Source organism: Delphinus delphis, chromosome 1 (assembly GCF_949987515.2).
Source record: "Delphinus delphis chromosome 1, mDelDel1.2, whole genome shotgun sequence".
NCBI classification, from domain to species: Eukaryota; Metazoa; Chordata; class Mammalia; order Artiodactyla; family Delphinidae; genus Delphinus; species Delphinus delphis.
In genome coordinates, this window is record NC_082683.1 from 33,066,025 (window position 1) to 33,090,660 (window position 24,636).

The 24,636-nt window shown below is 37.6% G+C and overlaps 1 protein-coding gene across 9 annotated transcripts in view; it reads right to left on the reverse strand.

Moving 5' to 3' along the window:
* The window catches only part of SCMH1 (Scm polycomb group protein homolog 1), a 189,473-nt gene that overhangs the window by 123,075 nt on the left and 41,762 nt on the right, over window positions 1-24,636 (reverse strand). Inside the window, exons 2-8 of one of the 9 annotated variants that reach the window (XM_060020379.1) lie at window positions 22,382-22,459; window positions 13,851-13,980; window positions 9,478-9,546; window positions 9,015-9,038; window positions 7,914-8,111; window positions 1,236-1,378; window positions 251-321 (exon numbers count right to left, since the gene is read on the reverse strand). In XM_060020379.1, coding sequence (XP_059876362.1) covers window positions 251-321; window positions 1,236-1,311 — 147 coding nt within the window. In that variant the 5' untranslated portion in view covers window positions 1,312-1,378; window positions 7,914-8,111; window positions 9,015-9,038; ... (1 more) ...; window positions 13,851-13,980; window positions 22,382-22,459. Of the gene's footprint in view, window positions 1-250; window positions 322-1,235; window positions 2,436-7,913; window positions 8,112-9,014; window positions 9,426-9,477; window positions 9,547-13,850; window positions 13,981-22,381; window positions 22,460-24,636 lie in introns of those variants that run through there. The other 8 variants (XM_060020408.1, XM_060020371.1, XM_060020401.1 and 5 more) reach the window with 8 other exon arrangements.

Here is a 24,636-nt window from a genome sequence, read left to right on the forward strand (position 1 = left end):
ACTGTTTTCAGTAACACAGAATAGCCTCAAGGAGGTGAAGAGATGGAGAAGGTGTTACTTGGGATGAAGTTGGGGAGAATGTCTAAAACTCACACTGAGTTTTGAGTCTTGAGTTGTATTCTTCCCATAGGATTTTATTCTGGGGACTTCAGGTGAGAAGCCCAAGGGCTCCCACCTCATGTTTTGCGTGTTTAAGGACCAGAAAAGACTACTTGCCTCCCACCTACTAAAGATGTTGAGAATCAATTACCTGCTTGAAGCAATGGACAGGCGCTGGGACTGAACATGTTTCTTTTAGGTATTTGTCCCAGGTAAAATGACCTGTAAAGGAAATAGAAATCTCTATCACAGTCAACCTCCTAAAAAATGCTTTCAGGTTGTAACCTACACTAAACATTAGGCTATTTTCAGACTCGTCTGGAGCATAAGAAAACTTATTTTGCCCTGTTTGGGCTCAAAGGAGTATTAAGGGGAAGAATCAAGGTGACCTGAGTGGATCATTTTAGATCAATGTTTTTAAATCACAGTCTAAGATGACCTGAGGTGTTTTTCATGTTAGTCCCTAAAGTGATCCATAATGCTAGAGCAAGTCATACCAGTGTCTCAAAGAAGTATCCAGGAAGCTCATGGAAAACAGAACAGGAGAGGCAGAAAGTGGGTGAGGAGATTCCTTCTGAACAATCTGACTCCTGTCAAGGTTCCTTATTGCCATCAAATGATTGCTTTTAACACCTAATGTGGTTGAATCCTACCATCTCAGATCAGAAAGAATAAAGAAGAGACTATCTTGAGACATTGGGTAAGACGAGTTGTTGAGGGCAGGAAAAGCCAGAATGAGTGAGATTATACTTGAATCCTCACTCTAAAAACTGTTTCTCTCTCACCCACCCCTAACCCATTCCTATCCCTGCCACTGTCGCATTGCTCTGAGGTGCAAAATGACAAAGATCTGTTAATTTAGAGAAAAGTAGATACTCAGAAGCATTTCTGATGACAGTAACTAAGAATAGGTTGGGAAATTTACAGAATCTTTTAGCCTCTTGAAGTGGCCTTAGGGCCTCTCAAAGTTTGAGGAACACTGTGCTAGAGAAACAATCTTTAAGGTGACACTTATTGGGGTCAGGGAAAACATTTTAAGGGATAGGCTATTAAAGACATATCTTACTGGACCACAAAAGATTACCAAGTTCTTTATTAAAGGTTAAATCAGTTACGAATCTCCCTCTAATACCCACCTAGAGGTGACCCCATGATGGAGCAGGGAAGGTCCCAGAGACTCTCACAAGCTAAAACACTGTAGCAAACCAGCATTTCTTGAAGCTTCCTCTGCAGTGGAGCAGCACAGGGCCCCTTTGGGCCATGCAAAAAGCACTAGATGCTGGGAATAAAAACGAGTCACTGAATGATGAAATCTAAATCACTGCAAAGATGATGCCAAGACTTTATACTCTATTGACTTTATAGCTTCTGTTTTAAAACTGGTTCCTTTCCCACCATCCTAACCAAGCCAAATAGATTTGGCCAGAAATCACAGTCAGTTCTGAACTATTTCATGCACTCGCCAATGATTAATCATCTTGAATAGACAGTTAGCCCATAGGGTAAATGAGATGGGTATTTCCTGGAGTCAAGATTAAAGAGCTTATCAGAATTTAATAAAGCGTTTGCTCTTAGCTGAGATGGCTCTAAAGCAAAGACTGAATACTTTCATCACTATTGGCTGTTAGAAAAAGAAAACATTAAAAATTATTTTTCCATTCTTACAAATAAATAAGTCAAATAGTAAGTCTTGGGTTTGACTAGACTGCAGCTCTTGAACTCTGGCATCTATAGCAGCACTGCCCACTAAAACCTTCTGTGATAATAGAAATGTTCTGTATCTGTGCTGACCAATAAGGTAGCCACTAGACACATGTCACTACTGAACACTTGAAATGTGGCTAGTGTGAGTGAGGAATTAAATTTTAAATGTTATTTAATTTTAACTAATTTAAATTTAAATACCTACATGTGGGTAACAGCTACTGTATAAGGAAAGTGCAGGAAGAGGTTTGGTCAGTCCTGGGTTGCTTGTATAAGTTTGCGTTCTGACCAAAAGCATCCAAAAGACTTTGGCTTTAGGAATTATAGCAGCATCGGGATACCAAAATAATTAGGGTATGAATTATAGTTCTCTATTACACATATCAATTATGGAAACCAATCCCTATTATATAGGTAAGAAATCTCACATCTTCTACCATTTAGGGAGCACCCTATTACCAACTGAATGAAAAGGAATCTCTTTGTTAAAAGCAGTTCACCCCGTTGAGGGTTCACTTGCTTGAACCATACCTAGATTAGTACTTTTCTTAAATTTGATTCTTAGGCTATTTATAGCTTAGTCCCTTATTATCAGGTAAATTGCCAAATAATTTTTATTGACTCAATAAGAATATCTGAGCACCTATTATAGTGTCCCATAATGAAGCCAAACATGTCTACCACATCACCAAGCACTAAAATATCACAAAAGAAATAGGACAGGCAATAAAATATAGATCAGGGGTTGGCAAATTTTCTTTAAAGGGCAGACAGAAAAAATTTTATGCTTTTTGGGCCATTCAGTCTCTGTCACAAATACTCAACCTGTACGTTGCAGCATGAAAACAGCCATAGACAATATGTAATTGAATGAGCATGACTGCATTCCACTAAAACTTTATTTATAAAAACTGGCAGTGGGTTGCATTTGGCCCCCAAATAGTTGTTTGCCAACCCCTAAGATATAATATTGATTCTCAAATGCTACTTACCATCAAAATATCCTAAATAATTTTTCTTTAAATACAGTTCTGAGACCCATCTTCAGAGGTCCTCATTCAGTAGTCTCTGAGTGTGGTCTGAGAATCTGTATTTTCAAAGGCTCCCTACGTAGTACTGATTAACTTCTATGCCTAGAAACTAATAGTGTAATTGAAAGAATGATATTGAGAGTCAGAAGATGCTGGTTAAAGCCTTGTTTCTATAACTAACCATCTTGAATAAATTACTTAATCCTTCCAAGCATCAGTTTACTCATCTGAAAGACAGAGACAATATCCCACAAGATTGTACACACACTCATTCATTCAATAAATATTTATTAAACTCCTTCTAAGTGCAAAAGCACTGTGTTAAATGTTAGGGGAACAAGATAGACATGGTTCCGAAATTCATGGAGCCTGCAGTTTAGAGATAAACAGTAGTATTAAATAAATAATAACACAAAGAATCTGGCACAATTATGATAAATTTAAGTTAATGAGGTAGTACAGGTTGCCCTGAGAATGCAGAACAGGGAAATCTAATCCATACTTGGGTCAAGGATTATTGTGAAGATTAACATTATTAACTGATATTTTATAATTTACAGAGTGATTTCAATTATTCATTCAACTGATGTTTGAGTATCCTCTATGTGCCAGACACTTTTTCTAAGTGCTAGGATAAGGCAGGAGGTCCCTACCCTCACGGAATTTACATTCTGGTGCATGATGAGGCACAATTAATACACAAACAACTAAATAAGGTAATAAGTGATAAGTACTTGAAGGAAATAAAATAATGTGATGTGACAGATAGAGACTGGGAACCCTCTTAGGTGGTGAAGTTATGGACAGATGCTCTACACAGGAAACATCTGAGCTGACACCTTACAGATGAGAGAAAGCCAGTCATCTCATTTGTATGGCTGAATAATGCTTATGAAAGTGTTTTATAAACTATAACAAACATACCACATGATAGTTACATTTATTATTAGGAAATAAGATCCCTGCCTGAGGAGACTTACAAGCTGCATAGAAGTACCTTAAAAAATTAGAAGTCCCCTAAAATGTAAAGCACAAGAGATCCAGCAGCTGAACGCATTAATCCCTTTCTCTAATATTCACTCATTCAACACATATTTATTGTGCAACTACTACTATATGCCAAGCCCAGTTCTAGGCACAGGTGATACAGTGAAGAACAAAACAGCCAAAATCTCTGCCCACATGGAGCTTACATTGTAAAGGGGAAGAGAGACAATAAATAAATAAATAAATGAATACAATTCAATTGGTCCAGAAGGTAACAGGGACACCAGATAATAACTGTACAGTTTCTGGCCCTTTTCAAATAAAGAAAAAATAAAGCAAGGTAAGAGGGAAAAAGAGAGTGTGTGTGCTGTTTTAAGCAGGATGGTCAAGAAAGGCATCTTGATGAGGTGATATAAAAGCTGAGATGTGAATGGTCCCTCTAGCCTCTGCTTAAATAATTCCAATGATGAGAAACTCATTATTTGGCTATGGTTCAATAGCACAAATGGATAGATTTTTAACAGTCAGAATCAGCCAAAGTCTGCCATCTTCTAACCTTTACCCACTGGTCCTAGACATAATATATCTAATCCCCTAAATATGTCCCAAATCCCTCAACTGCTCCTAATTTAACATGGTTATGTCAGGCACCTCCATTCATGCTGGCTATTGTTCTGTCCACATTCCTCTACAAGAACTCTACTTTGTTCCACCTAAAGTGTGGAACCCAAATTCTTAAGAGCAGTAAAGACAATCATAGTCTTTAGATCAGAAATTGGACTCCAAGATTACTGCCTGAAAAGTGGTCCATTGTTTATGTGCACTATAATTTACATAACAAAAGTATTTGTTAAATACTATTGATGGTCATTTAAGTGTTTTCTAATTTTTTTTTTTTTTTTTTTGCCGTACATTGCGGAGCACAGGCTCCGGACTCACAGGCTCAGCGGCCATGGCTCACGGGCCCAGCCGCTCCACGGCATGTGGGATCTTCCCAGACCGGGGCACGAACCCGTGTCCCCTGCATCGGCAGGCGGACTCTCAACCACTGCGCCACCAGGGAAGCCCCACTGTTTTCTAATTTTTGATGTGCACCTTTGTGTACATATCGTTAACATCTTTAAGATTATGTCCTTAGGGCAAATTCCTAAGAGTGGGATTAATGGTCAAAGAGTATGCATATTTTATGTTTTGATACAACAGAATTCCTACCAATAGTGCATCAGAGTATGTTTCTTATATCCTTGCTAAAACTGTTTTAACAATTTCTATAATTTTGATAATCTTATCAGTGCAAAAACAAAACACTGTTACACTTATATTTGCAATTCTTTGACTACTAATACAGTTGAAGATCTTTTTAGCCTTATTAGTTTATATTGTTTTTGCCATTTTTCACTGAGGTATTCTTTTGTTTTCTCACAGATTCTAAGAGTTCTTTGTAGATTGAAGATAAATTAGTCCTTTGTCATATATGTTGAAGACACTTGTCTCAGTCTGATAGGATTTGCCCTTAAATTTCTCAGTCTTTTATTTTATGACTTCTTGATTTCATATCATGCTTTCCTCACTTCAGTATTATAAAAATAGTAACCCATGTTTTCTTCTAGGATTTCTAAAGTTTCTTTTTTTTACATTTAAATGTTTGATCTATTTGGAATCTATTTTGTGAGACAAATGAGGCAAAGATACAGCTTTCCTTTTCACTTTTGTTCAATAAATGTGCTTCAAATTCACTTATTGAACAAATCATCTTCTCCCCACGGATTTGAAATGTCACCTTGATTATACATTAATTTCTTATATACACTTGGATCTATTTCTAGACTCTGTATTCTGTTCCTCTCATCAGTTACTCTCTTCCAGCACCAGGAGCACTTTGTTTCATATAATTTTACAATCAATTTAAATAGAGCAAGTCCTTTTCATAACCCTCAACCCTAGGTTTTCTTGGCACTTTCAAATGATTACTTAGTTTTGGCATAACCAGCACTAACAAAACCCAGTTATCCTAAAATGTCCAAAGCTAAGTTTATAAGATATACAGTAGTTCATCCTTAAAACACGGTCCATAGGCCTTTTAGTTCAATAGCCTGACGTTTTTTAATGGATCATCTAAAGATAAAACACCAAGCCAAAAAAAGAATTTTTACTTTACCTGTCTTCCCAAAACAAATCCCACCATTCCCAATCTCTTATAACATCCTATTCACACTTTTATTTCCATACTCTCTACATCATATTATCATAATTATTTATGTAAGGTCTTTATGGATTGAGGATATCTTTTATGAACTTTAAAAAATCTTCACTGTTTAACCCAGTGCCTGAAACTTAATAGAGGCGCCATAAAAGTTTGAAAAGTGAGTGAATGAAAAGAAGCAAACCAGTAATAGTCCTACTCTTTTCTGGACGAGTAACATCACATCACACCTGGGAAATTAAATGTTCTGGGAGCTATACTTCGAGAGGGATAGAACAAAGCAAAGCCTAAATGGTGACCTAAGTGATGAAGAGACACAAAACCATGTCACATGAGGACCAGCTGAAGGAATAATGAACATTTAGCGTGAATAAGAAAGCAAAGTCTCATCCATCCATCCAACAAATATTTATATTGTGTATCAAAGCACTGTGCTGGAGATACAACCATGATCAAAATACTGTTCTTGCCCTCATAGAGCTTCAATCTATTGAGGGATAGAGATTAAACAGCCGACTGTAATAAACTGGGGTAAGTGCTACCCTTGGAGATGGAGTGTGCTATAGGAGGGTTTGTGGAAGGATTCCCACAGGAAGTAACCGCTAAGCTTCTGGTTAAAGTGTAAAAGGATAAGCGGGGAGTCAGCCAAAGAGAGAGGGAATTCTTTTGTTGTTGTTTCAGACAGAGAGAAAAGCATGTATGGAGGCCCCGAAGTGAGAAAAAGCAGTTCTAAACCTGAATCTTTTGGTATGGCTACTGGGTAGATAAAGACAGTTTAGAAAAGAGGTTGTCGATAAGAGCAGTGTTCAGGTTTCGGAGAGTCTCACATACTACACTACTGAGAAGAGGAAGCACAAAAGGGTTTGTGGGAGGAGTCACTCTGTCTGCAGTGTGAAGAACGGATTCGAGGAGGGTAAGGCTGCAGGCAGAAGACTAGTTAGGAAGATTTTCTAATAATCTAGGTATGAGGTGATGGTTGCTTGAACTAGGAAAAGTAACAGAGTGGCAGTGAGAAAGCAGTCCTTAGAGCTGCTTTCAAATAACTAGAGGCCAGTGAGTGAAAAACCAGCTAAACCTATACCGTAAGGCTCTAAAAGTTATAGGAAGGACTAATAGAATTGACAAAGAAACAGATTTTGGCCCAATAAATATCTGTCTAAATATGAAGTGAGTTGCTTGGGGAGTTTAAGACAAGATATTTTACAAGAAACACAAAATGCTGGATTTTGAAATGTTGAGTCAAGTTGGATTATTTTAAGGCCTCTTCCAAACTCTGAGATTCTAAAAATCTACTGAATTTTCTTTCAGTTTGGTATTTGGGACTACTCTCTATGCTTGATGGACAAAATGAAATATGCAAGATTAATTTACCAGAGGCTATGCCTGGCTGTGCTACCTCTACTCTCACAAGGAAAAACATACTTTCAAATTTTAGTATCACTTTATGTACTTCATGTTGAATTGAGTATCCACTTTTCACAATTCCCTGTCAACAGAATATGTTGTTCACAACATACCTTAAATGTCACTGAACTAGAATTGTTATTATCGTTCACATTAGCAACAAACCCCAAAACAGCAGCAGCTATCACTGAGTGCCTTCTGTTTGCCTGCACCATGCCATACTATGTTCAATATTTCCCCTGTTAAGTATAACCTGAAAAGTAGGTTTAAGTAAGATGGGTTTTATTTAGGCTCAGAAAGATTAAGCATCTTTCCTGAAGTCACAAAACTGGTAAGTGGGGAAAAGGAATTTGAACCAAGGCCTGTCTGATTCTTATGTCCATGCTTTTTACCACACACCAGTACCTTAGAAAGCTTGAGGAAAGTTTTAAGGAATTATAAAAAGTGACTATCATTTATTGTTTATCAAGTGTCAGGCCCTTTACCTGCATTATTTCATTTCATTCATTTCTTCAGCTCATATTCATAGAATGCTTCACTTCAAAGAATGTCACAAGATTTGACTTAAAGTCTGAGGATAGTCGCTGAACAAATGAAAATAATAATCCTCCAAAGTTGAAAAGTATTTGAGAGTTTTTAAGATGTTTTCACATCCATTAGCTCATGTAATCTTCTTAACAACCCTGTGAAGTAGGTAGAATGGGATTATTATCCCCATTTACAAATCAGAAAACCAAGGATTAGTGTCACAAAGTTACTAAGTGGCAAAGTTGGCTTTCCTTGTCTAGTGTTCTACTACTTTACGTTACCTTCTTTGTCAGTGGGCAATGAAAGTAATATGTTACTGGAAGAAAAGGAAAGAGGGAGCAAACAGAAAATGATAATAATAGGGCTGAACACAGGAAGTTGCAATAACAAAATATATAACAGTACTTCAACAGAAGTTAATGAAGGTATCAGGATATTAATATTTAAGGAACATGCAGAATTTTAAAGGACTCTAAGAAGTTAAGACTGACATTTATATAGGAACCCTGAAAGCTGATTGAGAAATATTAACATTAGTTTCATTTCTAAAATCCTAGTGCGGAAGTACACTATTCAGGGATGAAAACCAAATGCAGTATCAGTCTGACTCCTGTTGTTTGATATTTTAATATTTCAGTTTTTATGTAGTTAAAAAATTTAGAAAATCTTTAGGTTTAATTTCAGTTCAATATATCTCATGAATAATTTCTTTTGGGAAAATCCCAACAAATTCTGATTTATGGACAATGGGGGTTTGTTTTAGCTCTGGATTTAGTGAATTAAGAAGTAACTTCCAGTTTGGTTCAGTTCCCATTCCTTCTTGTACTCATGTAATTAACCACCTCTCTCCCTTTTTGTTAGCGTGGCCTGTGGCCTCCTGATAAGGAGAGTTTGTCATGACAGCAAAGATGAATTATGTGGGCTCATTAGGCAGACAAGAGCACAGGATTCACTAGTTCATGAGACAGAGACACATGGAATTCTTTACCTAGTTACAATCTAATCCCTGGCTTAGTAATTCCCCATATTTAACAGAAACACACAAAAAAATATCTTACCTAGCTCCAGGATGTCAGTAGCTTCTATTAAAGAAAAAAATGTTACAGCATAAGTCATCATGACAAACACACCAAAATGACAGAACAGTGAAGTTCTGGGGTAAAATAGGGCTTGAGAGTTTGTGTAGTTCAATCCTCTCATTTTAAAAGATACTCAGTTCATTACTAGTAGTTATGGAAGTACACCACCCAATTCTGCCTTACTCTTAAAAATGATGGAAATCCAGAGAGGATAAACAACTGTTCTTAAAGCTATGAAGCTAATTTGAGATTGCCTGGACTCAGAATCTAAATTTCCTGATTTCACGCTCAACACAAAGCATATTGCGTTTGACAGGTACCTCTACAAACTATATTTGCTTTAACCAGTGAGTTCTTGGTACACTCAGACCTCTAAAAACAAAGGTTTTATGGTAAGAGATGTCAAATTAAATTTTTCCATGCTAAATAGATTTATTCTTACCTTGATATTGGGATGCTGACTCTGATAGGTGACCATATTTATGTTTTCTAACATCATTCCAGTCTATTACTGCAGGAAGAGAGAAAACAGTCATGTAGAAAGAAAGTACAAGATTCAATACTTCTCCAATTCAGCAGTATGTTGCAATAGTTTTTGATAAAATAATCAACTTCTGAGATTCTAGTCTAAGGAAATAATCCAAAATACAAAAAGAGGTTTTATTTAAAAAGCTTTAATATTGTTTATAATAACAAAAAAATTGGGGTGGAGGGGGCACCTAAATGTTCAAAACAGAAGACTGATTAGGATATTGCAATACATTTGTCACTTGACAAAGTATTTTGCAGCTGTTACATTTTTACAAAGCCTAAACAATAAAATGGGAAAATGTTTAAGTTATAACATTATCTGGTAAAATATGGGATCAAAAATTATATTCAAGGAATAATCACAATTATGTAAAAAACTGAAACCAAACAACGCCTATGTTACGGACTGAATTGTGTCCCCCCCAAAATTCATATTGAAGTTCTCATTCCTCAGTACCTCAGAACGTGACTGTATTTGGAGGTAGGGTCTATAAAGAAGTAATTAAGTTAAAATGAGATCTAAATTTAGGGTGGGCCCTAATCCAATATGACTGGTGTCCTCATAAGAAGAGGAAATTTGGACAGAGACAATGATAGAGAAAAGACTATGTGAAGACATAGGGAGAAGACAGACATTTACAAGCCAAGGAGAAAAAACCAACCCTGCTGAACCTTGATCTTGGACGTGTAGCCTCCAGAACTTTAAGAAAATAAATTTCTGTTGTTTAAATGACCCAATCTGTAGCCTTTGTTATGGAAGGTCTAGCAAACTTAACACAACCCTAAAAAGTTATCGCCAGGGAAAAAAAACAAAAGTAAACACAGCAAATATAAACAAATGGTTATCTTTGGATGGTGGTACTGTTTTTCTCCCCTTTCTCACCTCAAATATTTTCAAATTTTCTATACAGAGTATATATTACTTCTATACCTTTTCCTTGTTTGAAAATTTAGATTCACCTACTGACCCCACCACTTTCTCACCATTATTTACCCATCATGTTTTCACTTCTCTTCTTACCCAGCTCAGTTTCCATGGTTCCTCACTAAAATCACTCCATGGCAAATACTCTTAACTCCTTCCCACCTCTTTTTTTTTTGTGAAACTTGCCTAGTAAAGCCTCAACCCTATCTCTGGTTAAAACCACTTATCCACCTATATCATGCCTAGTCCAATAGCTCACGAGTGCTAAAGAAAAACAAGTGCAAGCTTACTGGTCTCACCTTAAACTCATGGCTACAATTCTCAAATGCTACTTACTTAACACTGTCCAGAAATCAAGCCACATTTCCCTACTATGTTTGCTTTTCTCCTTTCCAAAAAAATAAATTCATATATTTTTCTCTCTCCTCATGCTACAAATATTCCCTCCTTCACCTTCACTCTTAGGGGATGACGTTAATTCAGCGTTCACTGAGAAAACAAAAATAATATGAACCTTCTATATGCCATTCATTTCAGGAAGATTCAGACTTGATCTTGTTTAGTGGTATATCCCCAAGCATAGTATAGAAGCAGGTGCTCAGTTAATATCTGGTGAAGGAATGAATCTACTTATTCATCATTCTTTCTGATTTTTCTTCTGCTGCTGTGGATGAAGCGTCTCTGTTTTTAATCAACAGTCCACCCTACAATTTTTCTCCAGATCCCATTTCCTCTCATCCTCTTAAGGACTTTGCAAGTATTTCACTTCTAACAGAGCGTTTGCATCAGTATTCTTACTGCTCCATCATCTCCTATCAAAACAAACACACAAAAACCCCAAACAAACATGCTCTCGCCCAACATTCTCTTAATTCCACTTATATGCTTCCTGCTATATCTTTCAATTTCTCTGCTCTCCTTCATGGGAAATTAAGAGTCGTCTTAAAGGCAATAAGTTATTGCCTCCTCGCTTACTCACATTATGTCTTCATTCAAATAGGGTTTTACTGCTCACCACTCCACTGTGATTTCTTCCAAATTCATATTTCCAGCACTGGCCTCTTCTTGGAATTCTACGCTTAACATATATGTACAACTACCTTTAGGCCACCTCTACATGGTTATCAATCAGATATTTCAAATTTAACATGGCTGAAACAGAACCCTATCTCTTGCCAAGCTGTTCTCCTTTTTGTCTTCCCCAAACCAGGAGATGGCATCTCCATCACCTAGCTCCTCAAGCTAAAAATCCTTGAAATTATCCTTGATGTCTCTATTTCCTCTACACTCAAATTCAATCCATCAGTAGTTTCTGTCGGGCCATATCCCGAATCCATCCACTGCTCTTAATTTCACCACTCACACTCTAGTTTAAGTCACTATTATCTCTTATCTGGACTGTTACAACAGCCTGCTAACTTGTATTCCTGCTTCTACTCTTGCCCTATTCCAACCTATTCTCCACAGAAAAGTCAGAGTGAGCATTTTAAAACACACGACAGATAATGTCATTTATCTGCTTAAGGACCTCAAATAACTTCCCACTGAGTGAAGGGTACCTTACAAAGCTAGGCAGGATCTGGCTACTGCCATTTCTGTGATCTTGTCTGTTATGACTTTTCCCTTTTCTACTACACTCTAGTCACACTGGCCAGTGTCCCACTCCAAGTGTTTGCATTTTCTCCTGGTGTGATGTCGCCAGTCTTTCTAGTAAACTGTTAATGTTTGTTCTTCTCTAAATCATGAATAAAGATTACAAACTTGATCAGGCTTAAAAATTGCTGACAGAGACAAAAGATATTAGGGTATCATAACTGAATTTGTGTTTAAAATTTTTCATAATTATTTTAGGTAAGGAAAGAAATGATGCCGTGAAACACTATGTCAGACCTGCTCTGTCCAACATGGTAGCCACTCGCCATATGCAGCTGCTGAGCACTTGAAATGTGGCTAGTGTCATTAAGGAAGTAAATTTAATTTTGCTTTAATTTTTATTAACTTAAATTCAAAAATTGACATTTGGTGCAGTTATTGGGAAAATTTTTTAAGTGTGTTTGGAACAAAACTGGGTATGAGAATCTAGTTTTTCAACGATAGATTTTTTTGAAATCTAAATACAGATCAAGTATTTCTGATAAAACTTTAGTGTCTGAATTGACATTTACCGTAACTGTAAAACATATACCAGATTCTGAAGACTGAGTATTAAAAAGGGAATACAAAATAGCTCATTATGTATTTTTATATTGGTTACATGTCAAAATAGTATTTTAGATATAGTAGATTAAATAAAATATATTACTAAAATTAAATCCCCCCTTATTTTTTCACCTTTTGCAATGTGGCTATTAGAAAAATCTAAATTACATATGTGACTTACATTGTATTACTATTGGACAGTGCCATGTTGTCCAACTGTAGTTCAATGTGGCTGCAGCTGAAGGCATGCCAAGTGTATGATAAGAAAAGTGAAATGTGGTCAATGTCAGTGGCTATAATTTTTACTATATCTGAGAAAGCAGATCTACAAGCAAGAAGCCAATGGGCAAGAAGCAGAGGTGAGGGATGGAGGAGAGAATACACTAATGGCTCATGGGATCTTGGTTCTGGAGGCTCATTAAACCGTTGTTTTCCACATGGCTTGGTTGTTCAACCTGCTTAGTAATTAAAAGAATTCTAACTATTTCAGATGTAGAGGTAGAAGAAAAGGTTTTACAGAAAATATGATTTTGTGTCAAGTGGAAGAGCAAGCTTGATTTAATCTCAGACAAAACAAGTCATCCCACCTAAGTAAAAACCAAGTAAGGGTTAAGACACAACAAACTAGAAAACTGTGCTTAAACATAAAGAGATCTTATCTTTAAAGATTTCTGATAAGGTTCTTAGTTTCTACAATACTAAAATTTTATTTAGAATCTAAACCCTGACGTTTGTAAGGTAGTTTTCTACTAAATTCAACTAATACTAGTAAAAAAGTGACTATAAAAAAAGGCAAGAATGCATACCTTCCAGAAATGACAAGTTTTAATGACATTTAAGAAATATAATACAAAATGTCTAGCACAGTGCCTAACACAGAGAACAAATTCATTAAATAATAAGTTTTCCTTTCTTTCCTTTCTTAATAATAATCTCTAGTCTGGCTGAACTGTTATAGAAATATTTTTAGGTATTTAAAAAGCAAAACTTCCAACCTCCTCTCACAACCTTGAAAACTGATGCTAATGACAAAAAAGACATCATGGTTAAAAGAAAAAGATAACGAGTGACATAATTAGTAGTGAGGAATTCCTTAAATTCACTCCTTGCCAAGTCTCTTAACCCCTCTTACCTCCAGGATGGGGTAAAAATATACTTACCGCTAGGTTGCATAGTCAATGGACTAAAAACTGGTCAGGGAGTTAAGAGGTTTGGGATTTACCCCTGGATCCACCAATACCTTGCTCTGACCTCTGACAAGTCAGTTTCTCTGTATGTTAATTTCTCCATCTGTAAAATGGGAGTGGGAGGAAGGGGGACACTTATTACCCTTACCCTGTAAAGGACTGAGACTTTACTGGTACTAACAAATTGGACTACATTATAAGAAAAGTAGGACATTTAGATATAATGTTTTTGCTTATTAGAATATCTCAGGGTTGGATAGTACTTTATGCTAAGTACCACAGGTTAAATTGAACTAAGCCTCAATATTCACAGAAATAAAAAATATAGATATTTGAGAATGGACTTGAGGATATGGGGAGGGGGAAGGGTAAGATGTGACAAAGCGCAAGAGAGGCATGGACATATATACACTACCAAATGTAAGGTAGATAGCTAGTGGGAAGCAGCCGCATAGCACAGGGAGATCTGCTTGGTGCTTTGTGACCGCCTGGAGGGGTGGGATAGGGAGGGTGGGAGGGAGGGAGACGCAAGAGGGAAGAGATATGGGAACATATGTATATGTATAACTGATTCACTTTGCTATAAAGCAGAAACTAACACACCATTGTAAAGCAATTATACTCCAATAAAGATGTAAAAAAAAAAAAAAGAAATAAAAAATACAGATATTTGCCACATTTGGTCCCATGCGAATACCAAATTTCCAACTAACCAGGTTAGGCCAAAAAATCAAAAGATACTAAAAATACATTAACACGGCGTTATAAACTGAATTACATACCACCCCCGCAAATTTGTATATTGAAGTCCTAATCCCCCAGTGTGACTGTATTTGGAGACAGGACTTTTAAGGAGGTAACTAAGGTAAAATGAGGTCATAAGGGTGGGGCCCTAATCTGATAGAACTGGTGTGCTAATGAAAAGGAAGCGTACAAGAGATTGACTGGTCTCTGTCTCTGTCTCTCAACCACCCCTGCCACCAACACATACAGAGAAAATGGTCAGGTGAGGACATAGCCAGAAAGCCAGAAGGTGCTCTGTCTATAAGCCGAGGAGGGAAGTCTCACCAGAAACCAACCCCGCTGGCATATTGATCTTGGACTTCTAGCCTCAGGAGCTGTGAGCAAATAAGTTTCTGTTGTTTAAACCACCCCACTTGTGGTATTTTGTTATGGCAGTCCAAACACACTAATACACATGGTCATAGGACAAATGAAGCTATAGCAGTTCTTTTTTTTTTTTTTTTTTTTTTTTTTTTTTTTTTTTTTTTGCGTTATGTGGGCCTCTCACTGTCGTGGCCTCTCTCGTTGCGGAGCACAGGCTCCGGACATGCTGGCTCAGCGGCCATGGCTTATGGGCCTAGCCGCTCTGCGGCATGTGGGATCTTCCTGGACCAGGGCACGAACCCGTGTCCCCTGCATCGGCAGGTGGACTCTCAACCACTGTGCCACCAGGGAAGCCCTATAGCAGTTCTTTAAGAGTACCTCATATAACACTATTCAGTTTTCAAGTTGTCCTAAAGAATCCTCACTCTTCCTTTTACTACAGTCTGACTGGTGGTAAAATAGAGCATAACAAAATAAAAACAACAAAAGAAAACCAAACTGGAAGTTAAAATTTTATCCTGTTTTGAATTGCAAGACTATTTTCCCTTGACGATTTTAGGCAAGTTGTTAATTGCATTGAACCTGTGTTTTCTAAATCAGTAAAGTAGGGATGCTCATCCCAATGCTACTTGCTTCACTAGGTTGCTGTGAAGAGCAAATGAAAACATGGCTTTAAAAGTGCATAATAAAGATAACAGGGATCATTAAAGGAAAACTTGCTGTTTACTACCTTTCTCAGAGGGAAAGCTCAGATCCTGACTTATACAATGTATGTACTTACAAAAAGGACATAGGACATTAGAACCTCCTGTTACTAGTTAGCCCCTATGGATTCTCATATTCACATATGGATTCTCTAGTAATTCGCTAGAATTACTTCTGCTCTGTCCTTTCTCCCTTTGGCCTCCTCTTCTGCAGACTGGGACCTTTAAAAACTTTGGTAATGCATTCTTCTCAGGAGAAGTAAAAGTGCCTGTATTTATTCCAAAAGACAGTTAATGACACTAAGGGGCTAGAGTAAGAAGAGTAACCTGAATCCTTAAAATGGATGTGTCTGGAGCACTGAAACATTTAAGAGAGTAATCTCTGGAATTCTAGAAAATATACCCTCTTTGATTTCTAAGAAAAGAGTACAAGAGCATATTCTAGTAATATCTAAAGTAATGCTGTCCAATAGAACTTTCTGTGATGATGGAAGTGTTCTATATCTGTGTCATCCAATTGGTAGCCACTAGCCACATGGGGCTATTCAGCACTTGAAATATGGCTAGTGTGACTAAAGAGTTGCATTTTTAATTGTACTTAGTGCTCCCTAAACTTAAATAGACACATGGGGCCAGTGGCTACTGTATTGGGTAGTGCAAATCTACAGAACATAAAGACTCCGGTATTTCTGGAAACACTTGACGGAAAGATAACATGTAGTAGAAAAATCTACAAGGCCATGGAAGCATCCTTTCAAAATGTGATAAAACAAGCACAATAGAGCATCCCCCGAAGCAAGGAAAAGTCAAAAAAATTCTTCATATATTATATTAAGAAAAAACTTAGTTGTAAATTATCATTGTATATTAACAACAGTAATAATACTAATTATTAACATTATATAGCTATTATTTTTAAGTGTTTACTACGTACCAGATATCGTGCTAAGTATTTCAATAACACCATCTTGTTGAATCCTCACTAGTATGATACCACTTAGTATGGTATCATTGCCCCTTTTTACTAATGAGGAAATAATATTCAGAGAGGTTGAATAACTTTCTGAAAGGTTACAGTCAGTAGAAAGGCCAGGATTTGAACCTGAACTATGTTCTTAACTACACTGCCTTCTCCTCAAAAGCAAAACAAAACAAAAGCAAAAAAAACTAACAAAGATAAATCTTAACAAATGCTTCTAACATAAAATAGCCCAGCTTGGACAGTCTACCCATTTTCCTACAGCAAAACTGAAGCACTGATGCTTATGAGCTTGATCTGGATGCTGAATAATATGAGGCATATCTGGGATTTAACGAGGTGAAATTAGATTAAGTGGAGGACGTCCATAGGTGCCATGTTTCAAATATTCATAGAGCTTGGAAAATGTAAAAGAACTAATGCAGGCTTACATGCACATACTAATGAGACAGTGGGGATAGGCAGGAAGGGAAGAAGGGAACAGGGAAGGAGGAATGTTTCCCTCAGAAATGAAAACTGGAAAACAGAAAAATCAAACGTACTTCTGAAAATGCACTAAGACAAGACAGAACTGCATCAGTGGTAGAGAGCAACTGTGGTTTTAATAAACCATAATCCTATGCTGAGAAGCAGAGATCAAAACAGAAAAGCTGGAAGCAGAACACCTGTCCCACTGTGGTCACGGAGGACAAGCTACAGGGGAGGCAGGAGACAGAAAAGGGACTGGTCTGGGTTGTGCCACTGATTAGCCATGCCCTCTTATGAGAAAGTATTCCTAGTGCCTCTCAGCTGATTCTCTGCCTCCAGCTCTTCTTCATTTACTTTTACTCCATTCGGAGATAACGGTGTTGAGATGGTGATATTCCTCTGGGATGATCTGCCAGAAGAAGGGGGAAAGGAAGCAAGCCAGGCAATCCCTTTCTCAAAGACAGCAATAAATCCTGTCTTGTGCATGTAGCAGATGTGAACAAAGAAGATGGAACAGATTTCTTCTTAGTGATCATCCCTACCCCCATTCCCTCTATAGCAATTATATATCTCTGCATTTGCACACAGAGAGAAGAACCCCAGAGAACATCAATATTCCTTTAACAAGCAAAACTGCTAGCAATGAATGGCTAATGAAAATGCAGAAAAGCCATAACTCCCTTTTGTCTTACAGGTAATCCTACTAGACTTCAACTATGTATAATGTTAACCTTTCCAGGGGGTGTGATCCAGGACACAGAAGAAGCTAACGTTTTTAGAATGCTTCTGGCTCATGTTTCTTGAACAGGGAAGAAGTTTAGTGGTACCAACGGTGTCACGTCATACCTCCTGGCAGACATATATGGATCTGATATCATGAAATAAAGAATGTGCCACCATCATCACCACCATCGTCATTCCAGTCAATATTGGGAATGAAGCAGATGACAGTATGGGATCTCCTACTCTGCCAGTTAGAACACTTTGAAGGTAGAGCTTTATGTTCCAACTGAGGTCCTAGACTCTGAATAAGATACAGGCATACAATCTCATTTAAAGGAAAGCAACAAGGATACTGAGGGTTTAAGAAACTGAGGAGGTTTAACTAGGAGAAGAGAAGACTCAGGGGAAACAGGAAAGTTGTTTGCAAATATCTGGAGCATTCTCATGTAGAGAAGAGATTTGCTTTGCTTGCTCAATTACCCCAAGGGAGAGAACTAGGATCAGTGGGTGGAACCTATAGGTAGACAGGTTTCAGCTCATTACTAGGAGGAACTTGCTGGCAGTCGGAGGTAATCAACAGTGGAATGAACTCTCTGGGAAGGGAAGGTATGAATCTGCCATCATTGAGGGCATAGGAGTAGAAGTAAGATAATCTCTTGGTGGAAATACTAAATCATGAGAAGGAGGAGGGAGGCTGGACTAGGTAACCTTTGAAGGTCCTGCCCAAATCTGACAGCCTATAATTTTATGGGGGTATGGAGCTCCTGCTTTCATCATTACAACACTGTGCAACTTTAGGTTTGCAGCATAGACAGTGTACATATCTACATTACCAACTTTCTCTCTGAAGGCTTACAGAAGAGTGATGGGGGGGCAGAAGAAATAACAACAATATCAGTACCATCACCATGATCTTATTTCCCTTCTGCATCTTCATCTACCATATACTTGGCACTGTGGCAGGCACTTTATATACTTTATCGCTAATCTTTAAGAGTCCAGCTAGGCTATTGTGAGACTCTGAGCTGGTAAGATATCGTCTTTGGTTTTTATTTTCCTCATTTGGAAAAGGAAGGGGTTGAACTTTGCTATTCATTAAAGGGAACATTAAGGTCCCCTTTAATTTCCTTTATACTATGAGTCTGAAGGGGAAGTAGCACTAGGGACCCAGCTCAATTATTTCCTCCCTATGCACCACAGCTTAACCTGGCAGATACTATGAAACATCTTCCTTCTTTGGAATAATGAACAATGTGTGCCACCTTCATTTTACACAGTAAATATAGTAGTGAAAGGTTAAGTGTAAACAGAATTTTTAATAAAAAATTAAGTACATTTTGAACACACCAAAATGGTTAGTTAAAAGAAATCTTTAAAAAAATAAGTTCAATGTTTGCTGCAAAGTAACTTGTTCTATAAATTTGGATTTTATATTTTGGATTTTCTCTTATCACTTTGTCCTCCACTCAGTCTGTTGGGGTAATCAGTCTGTTGGTATGAACACAGAAGTATAGGTTTGAAAGGAATATTAAAAGTCATTTAGCTCAATGCCTTCTCCTCTCCCTGCCTCTAACTCCACTAACCCTAGCCAATGCTTGAATCTTCTTTCTAACATCCCTACCAAGTCTTTGCTTACTCTTCTAGTGATGAAGATCCCACATCTCCCCCGGAAGTTCCTTCCATTCTTGGCAGTGGACCTTGGCTTTAGGGACGTGATTCTCAATATTTTTTCTATCTCAGCAACCATGAGGGAATCCCAGAACACTTCCATCCATAACAGTAGTTTCACATACATCCAAATTTTAATAGAGGTTCTCTCTAGAGAGCAAGATGGTGATGGGAGGGAAACTTTCTCTTTGGTGTACTTCTGTTGGTAATTTTTTTACACTGCATATATATTACTTTAATACATACATGCATACGTTTTTGAAAAGTGGTCCAAGGGGGTAAATCTTTATCACAGTAGTGATGGGGGTTGGACAGGAACAAGTTCCCCTACAGGAACAACACAGAATGAGAGGCAATGGGGTGTTACGATTTGACACCTCCATCGGCTGTTAATATACTCAGGTGTAGAGTGGGCACTGAATTGACTGTAATATACTTGTTGTGGGGAGGGTGAATGCCCTCTAGCTCCTTGAAAACCATTGCTAATCTCTATCTCAACTGAGTAAGCCAGCTCTTCAGGCATTTTAAGACAGCTTTCATGTGTGCAAGGAAAGTTAACTGCCTTCTGGCCTCACCAAAGTTAAACTCAATGACTAACAGTATAACGTGTCTCACTGTGTAATGAATCTGCCTCTTTTTCCCTGCCATTCCGCTGAATCAATAGCACACTCTTCTACTTGGACCCTCTTCCTTCCAGTATTATTCTTCTATAGTCCGTTCATTTTCTCTTTATCATGATGGGAGAGCACACTTCCTAATTACTAAGACTAGTTACCTTACTCCAAGCTTATGGTTGTTTTTTACCAAATATCCCCAGATTTCCCTCCTCTACTATGAAGACTCTGCAGACAGACTGCTTGAGTTCAGATTTGGTTCTCTCATTTACTAGTTGTATAACCTTGGCTAAGTAACTTTAATCCCCTGTGCCTCAGTTTCCTCATCTGCAAAATAAAGACAACAGCAGCAATTAGCTTATACAGTTGCAGAAGTTTAACTAGGATACATATAAAAGCACATAGAACAGTACCTGGCATACAGTGGATGCTCAAATCAATATTAATTTGTACTGCTGCTTCCTTCTCCTTCATCAGCATCATCATCATGCCCTACTACTACTTAGGAAACTTTCTTACTATAGGCCCAGAGTGTTTACTTGACAACTTCTTTTCATTAGATTTCTATGTTTCCTCTTTCTCAATCCAAAGCATTCTTGACATTTCATCTCTTCAACACAGTTCTCTCTGACAAACTGGATTACAGTCAAACTTTCCCACTTGGCATTCCTACTACTATGGCTGTTTTTGTTGCATTATGATGCACACTCATGCTTCATCAATTCACATTCCTCTTCTTTTCATACCTCTATTCAAAACCTATCTTCTAGAGCAGGGAGTAGAAAACTTTCTGTAAAGAGCCAGATAGTAAATATTTTCAGTTTTATGGGACATATGGTTTCTGCTACAACTACTCATCTCTGCCATTGTAGCATGAAAGTAGCCATACACATTAACAAATGAACACGGCTATATTCCAGTAAACCTTTATTTACAAAAACAGGCAGCCAGCAGGATTTGGCCTATGGGCCATAGTTTACTGATCCCTGATCTAGAGGAATCCTTCCCTAAATAACTCCACCTGGCTGTGATCATTCCACTATTCTACTTCAAGTATGTACTATATTCATTTACAAGTAGTTATAAACTTCTGAGTATTTTTTACGTGGTCAGTCTCCCACTTAGATTAGTGTACAGATCCTTTAAGGAAAGCTGTTATTTCATTCATTAAACAAAACGTAGCTAAGCCTAGGAGTAACACTGAGTGTTAAGAACATGAAGACAAATAAGTCCCAGTCTATGCTCACAAAGAACTCACAGATTAGTAGGATAGACAGCAACTCAAATACACTATCATAATACAATGTGATTTTTGCTATAAGAGAGATTTGCTACACAAAGTGCTCTGAGAAAAGAGAAAGGAATGATTGCCTTTGCTTGGGGAGAGGAGGAAAGCTTCACAGAGGACATGAAGTTAAGCTAGGATTGTCAGAAGAAAGATGAATAGGCATTTGAGGCAAAGGGAATATAGTACTTAAGACATGGAAATGGCCCATGTGTTTGGACAACAGCCAGCAGCTGCTGTAGAAGGAAAGTGGTAGGGTAAGCTACAGAGACAAATGACAGGAACTAAGGAAGATGAGAATACAAAGGTAAGTACCAGCAAACGAAGAGCCTCATTTGCCATAATAAGACAATGGTATGTACACAATAAGGAGTCTGGTATCATCCCAAAGATTATATTTAAACATTCAATATCAAGATCTGATTTATTAATTATATTTTACACCCATAAAGGGGTTTTAACTTTTTCATATATTATTTTAACTTTTACATATATTATTTCCAATGTTCACAGAGCATCCAAACTTACATATCTACTAAATTCTGACTAATGATATGAACTAAATAATCTAAATAATGATTATGAACTTGTGATGTAGTGAGAAGGGTAAGATTTAGAAGCAAAAGATTCAGGACTAAATCTTGCAGTTTATAGTAACAACATTCGGAATAAGTCTCTTAACCCTTCATTGTTTCCATAAAAGAGGAATAGCAACAGTCCCTATTTCAAAAGCTTACAGTAAAGACTATTTGAGATAATTACATGAAGAGTACTTTGCAAACTATAAAAGAGTTGTATAAATGATGTGCAGGATTTGTGAAAATTGCAGGGTAAGTTGGCAAGAAAGGGTGAGATTTTTTTATTTACTCAAACAGCTGGTTGTGACACATACACTCACACACAGCCTGACAGAAGGTAACTCTCCATTTCTATTACATATAAGAACAGGTTCTGACCTTTTCGAGGATCTGATTTTTGCATGGTACCATCAGCTATACCCAATAGGAATTTCCTCCTTAGCAAGATGGAGACATCTAGAAGCAAAAGATTAAAAAAAAAAAATTAGAAATGTGAACTACTGTAGATTGAAGGAGACCTGCAGTGAAATTAGGTTTTAATCAGAAGAAACCAGCAGGCTGAACACCTAGAAGGGCTTCCCAAGGGCAGTAATATAGTTAGGTTTCCAGTTTCCAGGATCCTTCCCTCAGCTTTTCGAGTTCAGAACCCCAATTCTGTTAAAAATAGAACAGATTCTTCAGGGCATTAACAGGTCATGAAATAAGAATGGATAAACCAGAACGTTACTCTATTAACTCACTGTGAGAAAGATTAACAGTCACAAAACTAAAGTATTGCACACTGAAAACTACAAACATCACTGAAAGAATTAAAGAAAGAAGTAGAAAGACATTTACGTTCATGAATTAGAAGACTAATGTTAAGGTGACAATACTACCCAAGGTGATCTACGGACTCAAGACAATCCCTATCAAAATCCCTTTTCTGTAGAAATAGAAAAAGCCACCCTAAAATTCACATGCTATCTCAAACAGCTTAAACAATCTTGAAAATGAAGAACAATGTTGGAAGACTCACACTTCCTGGTTTCAAAACCTCCTACAAAGCTACAGTAATTGAGACAGTGTGGTACTGGCATAAGGACAGGCATACAGACCGACGGAATAGAGAGCTCTGAAATAAACCCTAATATATATGGTCAAATGATTTTTGACAAAGGTGCCAACACCATTCAATGGGAAAAGGATACTCTTCAACAAATGATGCTAGGAAAACTGGATACCCTCATGCCAAAGAATGAAGATGAACCTTTATCTTACACCATATACAAAAATTAACTCAAAATGCATCAAAGACCAAAACTTAAGAGCTAAAATTATAAACCTCTTAGAAGAAAACATAGAGGAGAATCTTCATGACACTGGATTTGGCAATGATTCTGGAATGTGACATCTAAATTACAGGCAACAAAAGAAAAATGATAAATCAGACTTCATCAAAATGAAAAACAATCTGTGCATCAAAGGGCACTATCACATGGATGAAAAGAAAACCTACAGAATGGGAGAAAATACTGGCAAATCGTTTATCTGATAAGGGACTAATATCTAGAATTTATAAAGAACTCCTACAATTCAATAACAAAAATACCTCAAACAACCCAGCTGAAAAATGGGCAAAGGACCTGAAGAGATACTTCTCCATTTATCTATATAGATGGCCAATAAGCACATGAAAAGATACTCAACATCATTAATCATTAGGGAAGTACAAGTGAAAGTCCCAATAAGATACCACTTCACACCCATTGGGATGATTGGGATGGTTATTATGAAGGGAAAAAAAAAGGAAAATCATAAGTGTCGGCAAGGACGTGGAGAAATTAGATCCCTTGTGAATTGCTAGTAGGACTAAAAAATGGTGCAGCTGCTGTGGAAAACTTTAAAAAGTTAAAAATAGAATTACCTTGCGAACAAGCTACTACCCAGACATCACTGGATCGTTTTTTTCAAGAGGGTAGACAGAATGGAATCCAGCAAGGAACCAGAACCTGTGCCATCAACGTCAGGCACGAGTGAAACTGCAGGTTGCCCTCCGTCTCCTATTGCTGACGATCCTTCAGCTCTACCATCTCCCACCTCCTCTCCTTCCTCCAGTCGGTAACTTCTTGCCTGTTCACTCGATGCCAGCCCCTGTATGCCAGCTGTTGTGCTGTACTACTGTACTTTTCAAGGTTCTGAAGGTGACCATTCTCTTGCTGTAATGCCCGGGCACCACACTTTTTACCACCCATCAACACTTCTACTGCAGAGTGTCTGCACGTCATTGCTCGTGGAGTCGTGAGGCTTGATCCTCCAGGCCCATATTCCCTGGTAGGCTGGATTTGTCTGCCTTCAAAGATTTCTGCCCTTTCAAGCATTCCAGAATTTGCCTGTGTTTCAGTGGTGCCTCACATTATGGAATCCTTTTACTCTCAACATTATTAGGGTCTATCTTAGGGACAAGTGGTGCAATCCAATTTCCTTTTGGCCCGTGGTGCTATTTTGTATTTCCCAGTGCTTTCAATGAAGCTTCAAGTAGACCTAAACTCCCGGCTACTAACTAGCCATGAATCGCACAATTGTTCATTGTTTGTTATTTGTGAGAAAATGACAGTAATTAGTAGGAAAAAAAAATAGAATTACCATATGAC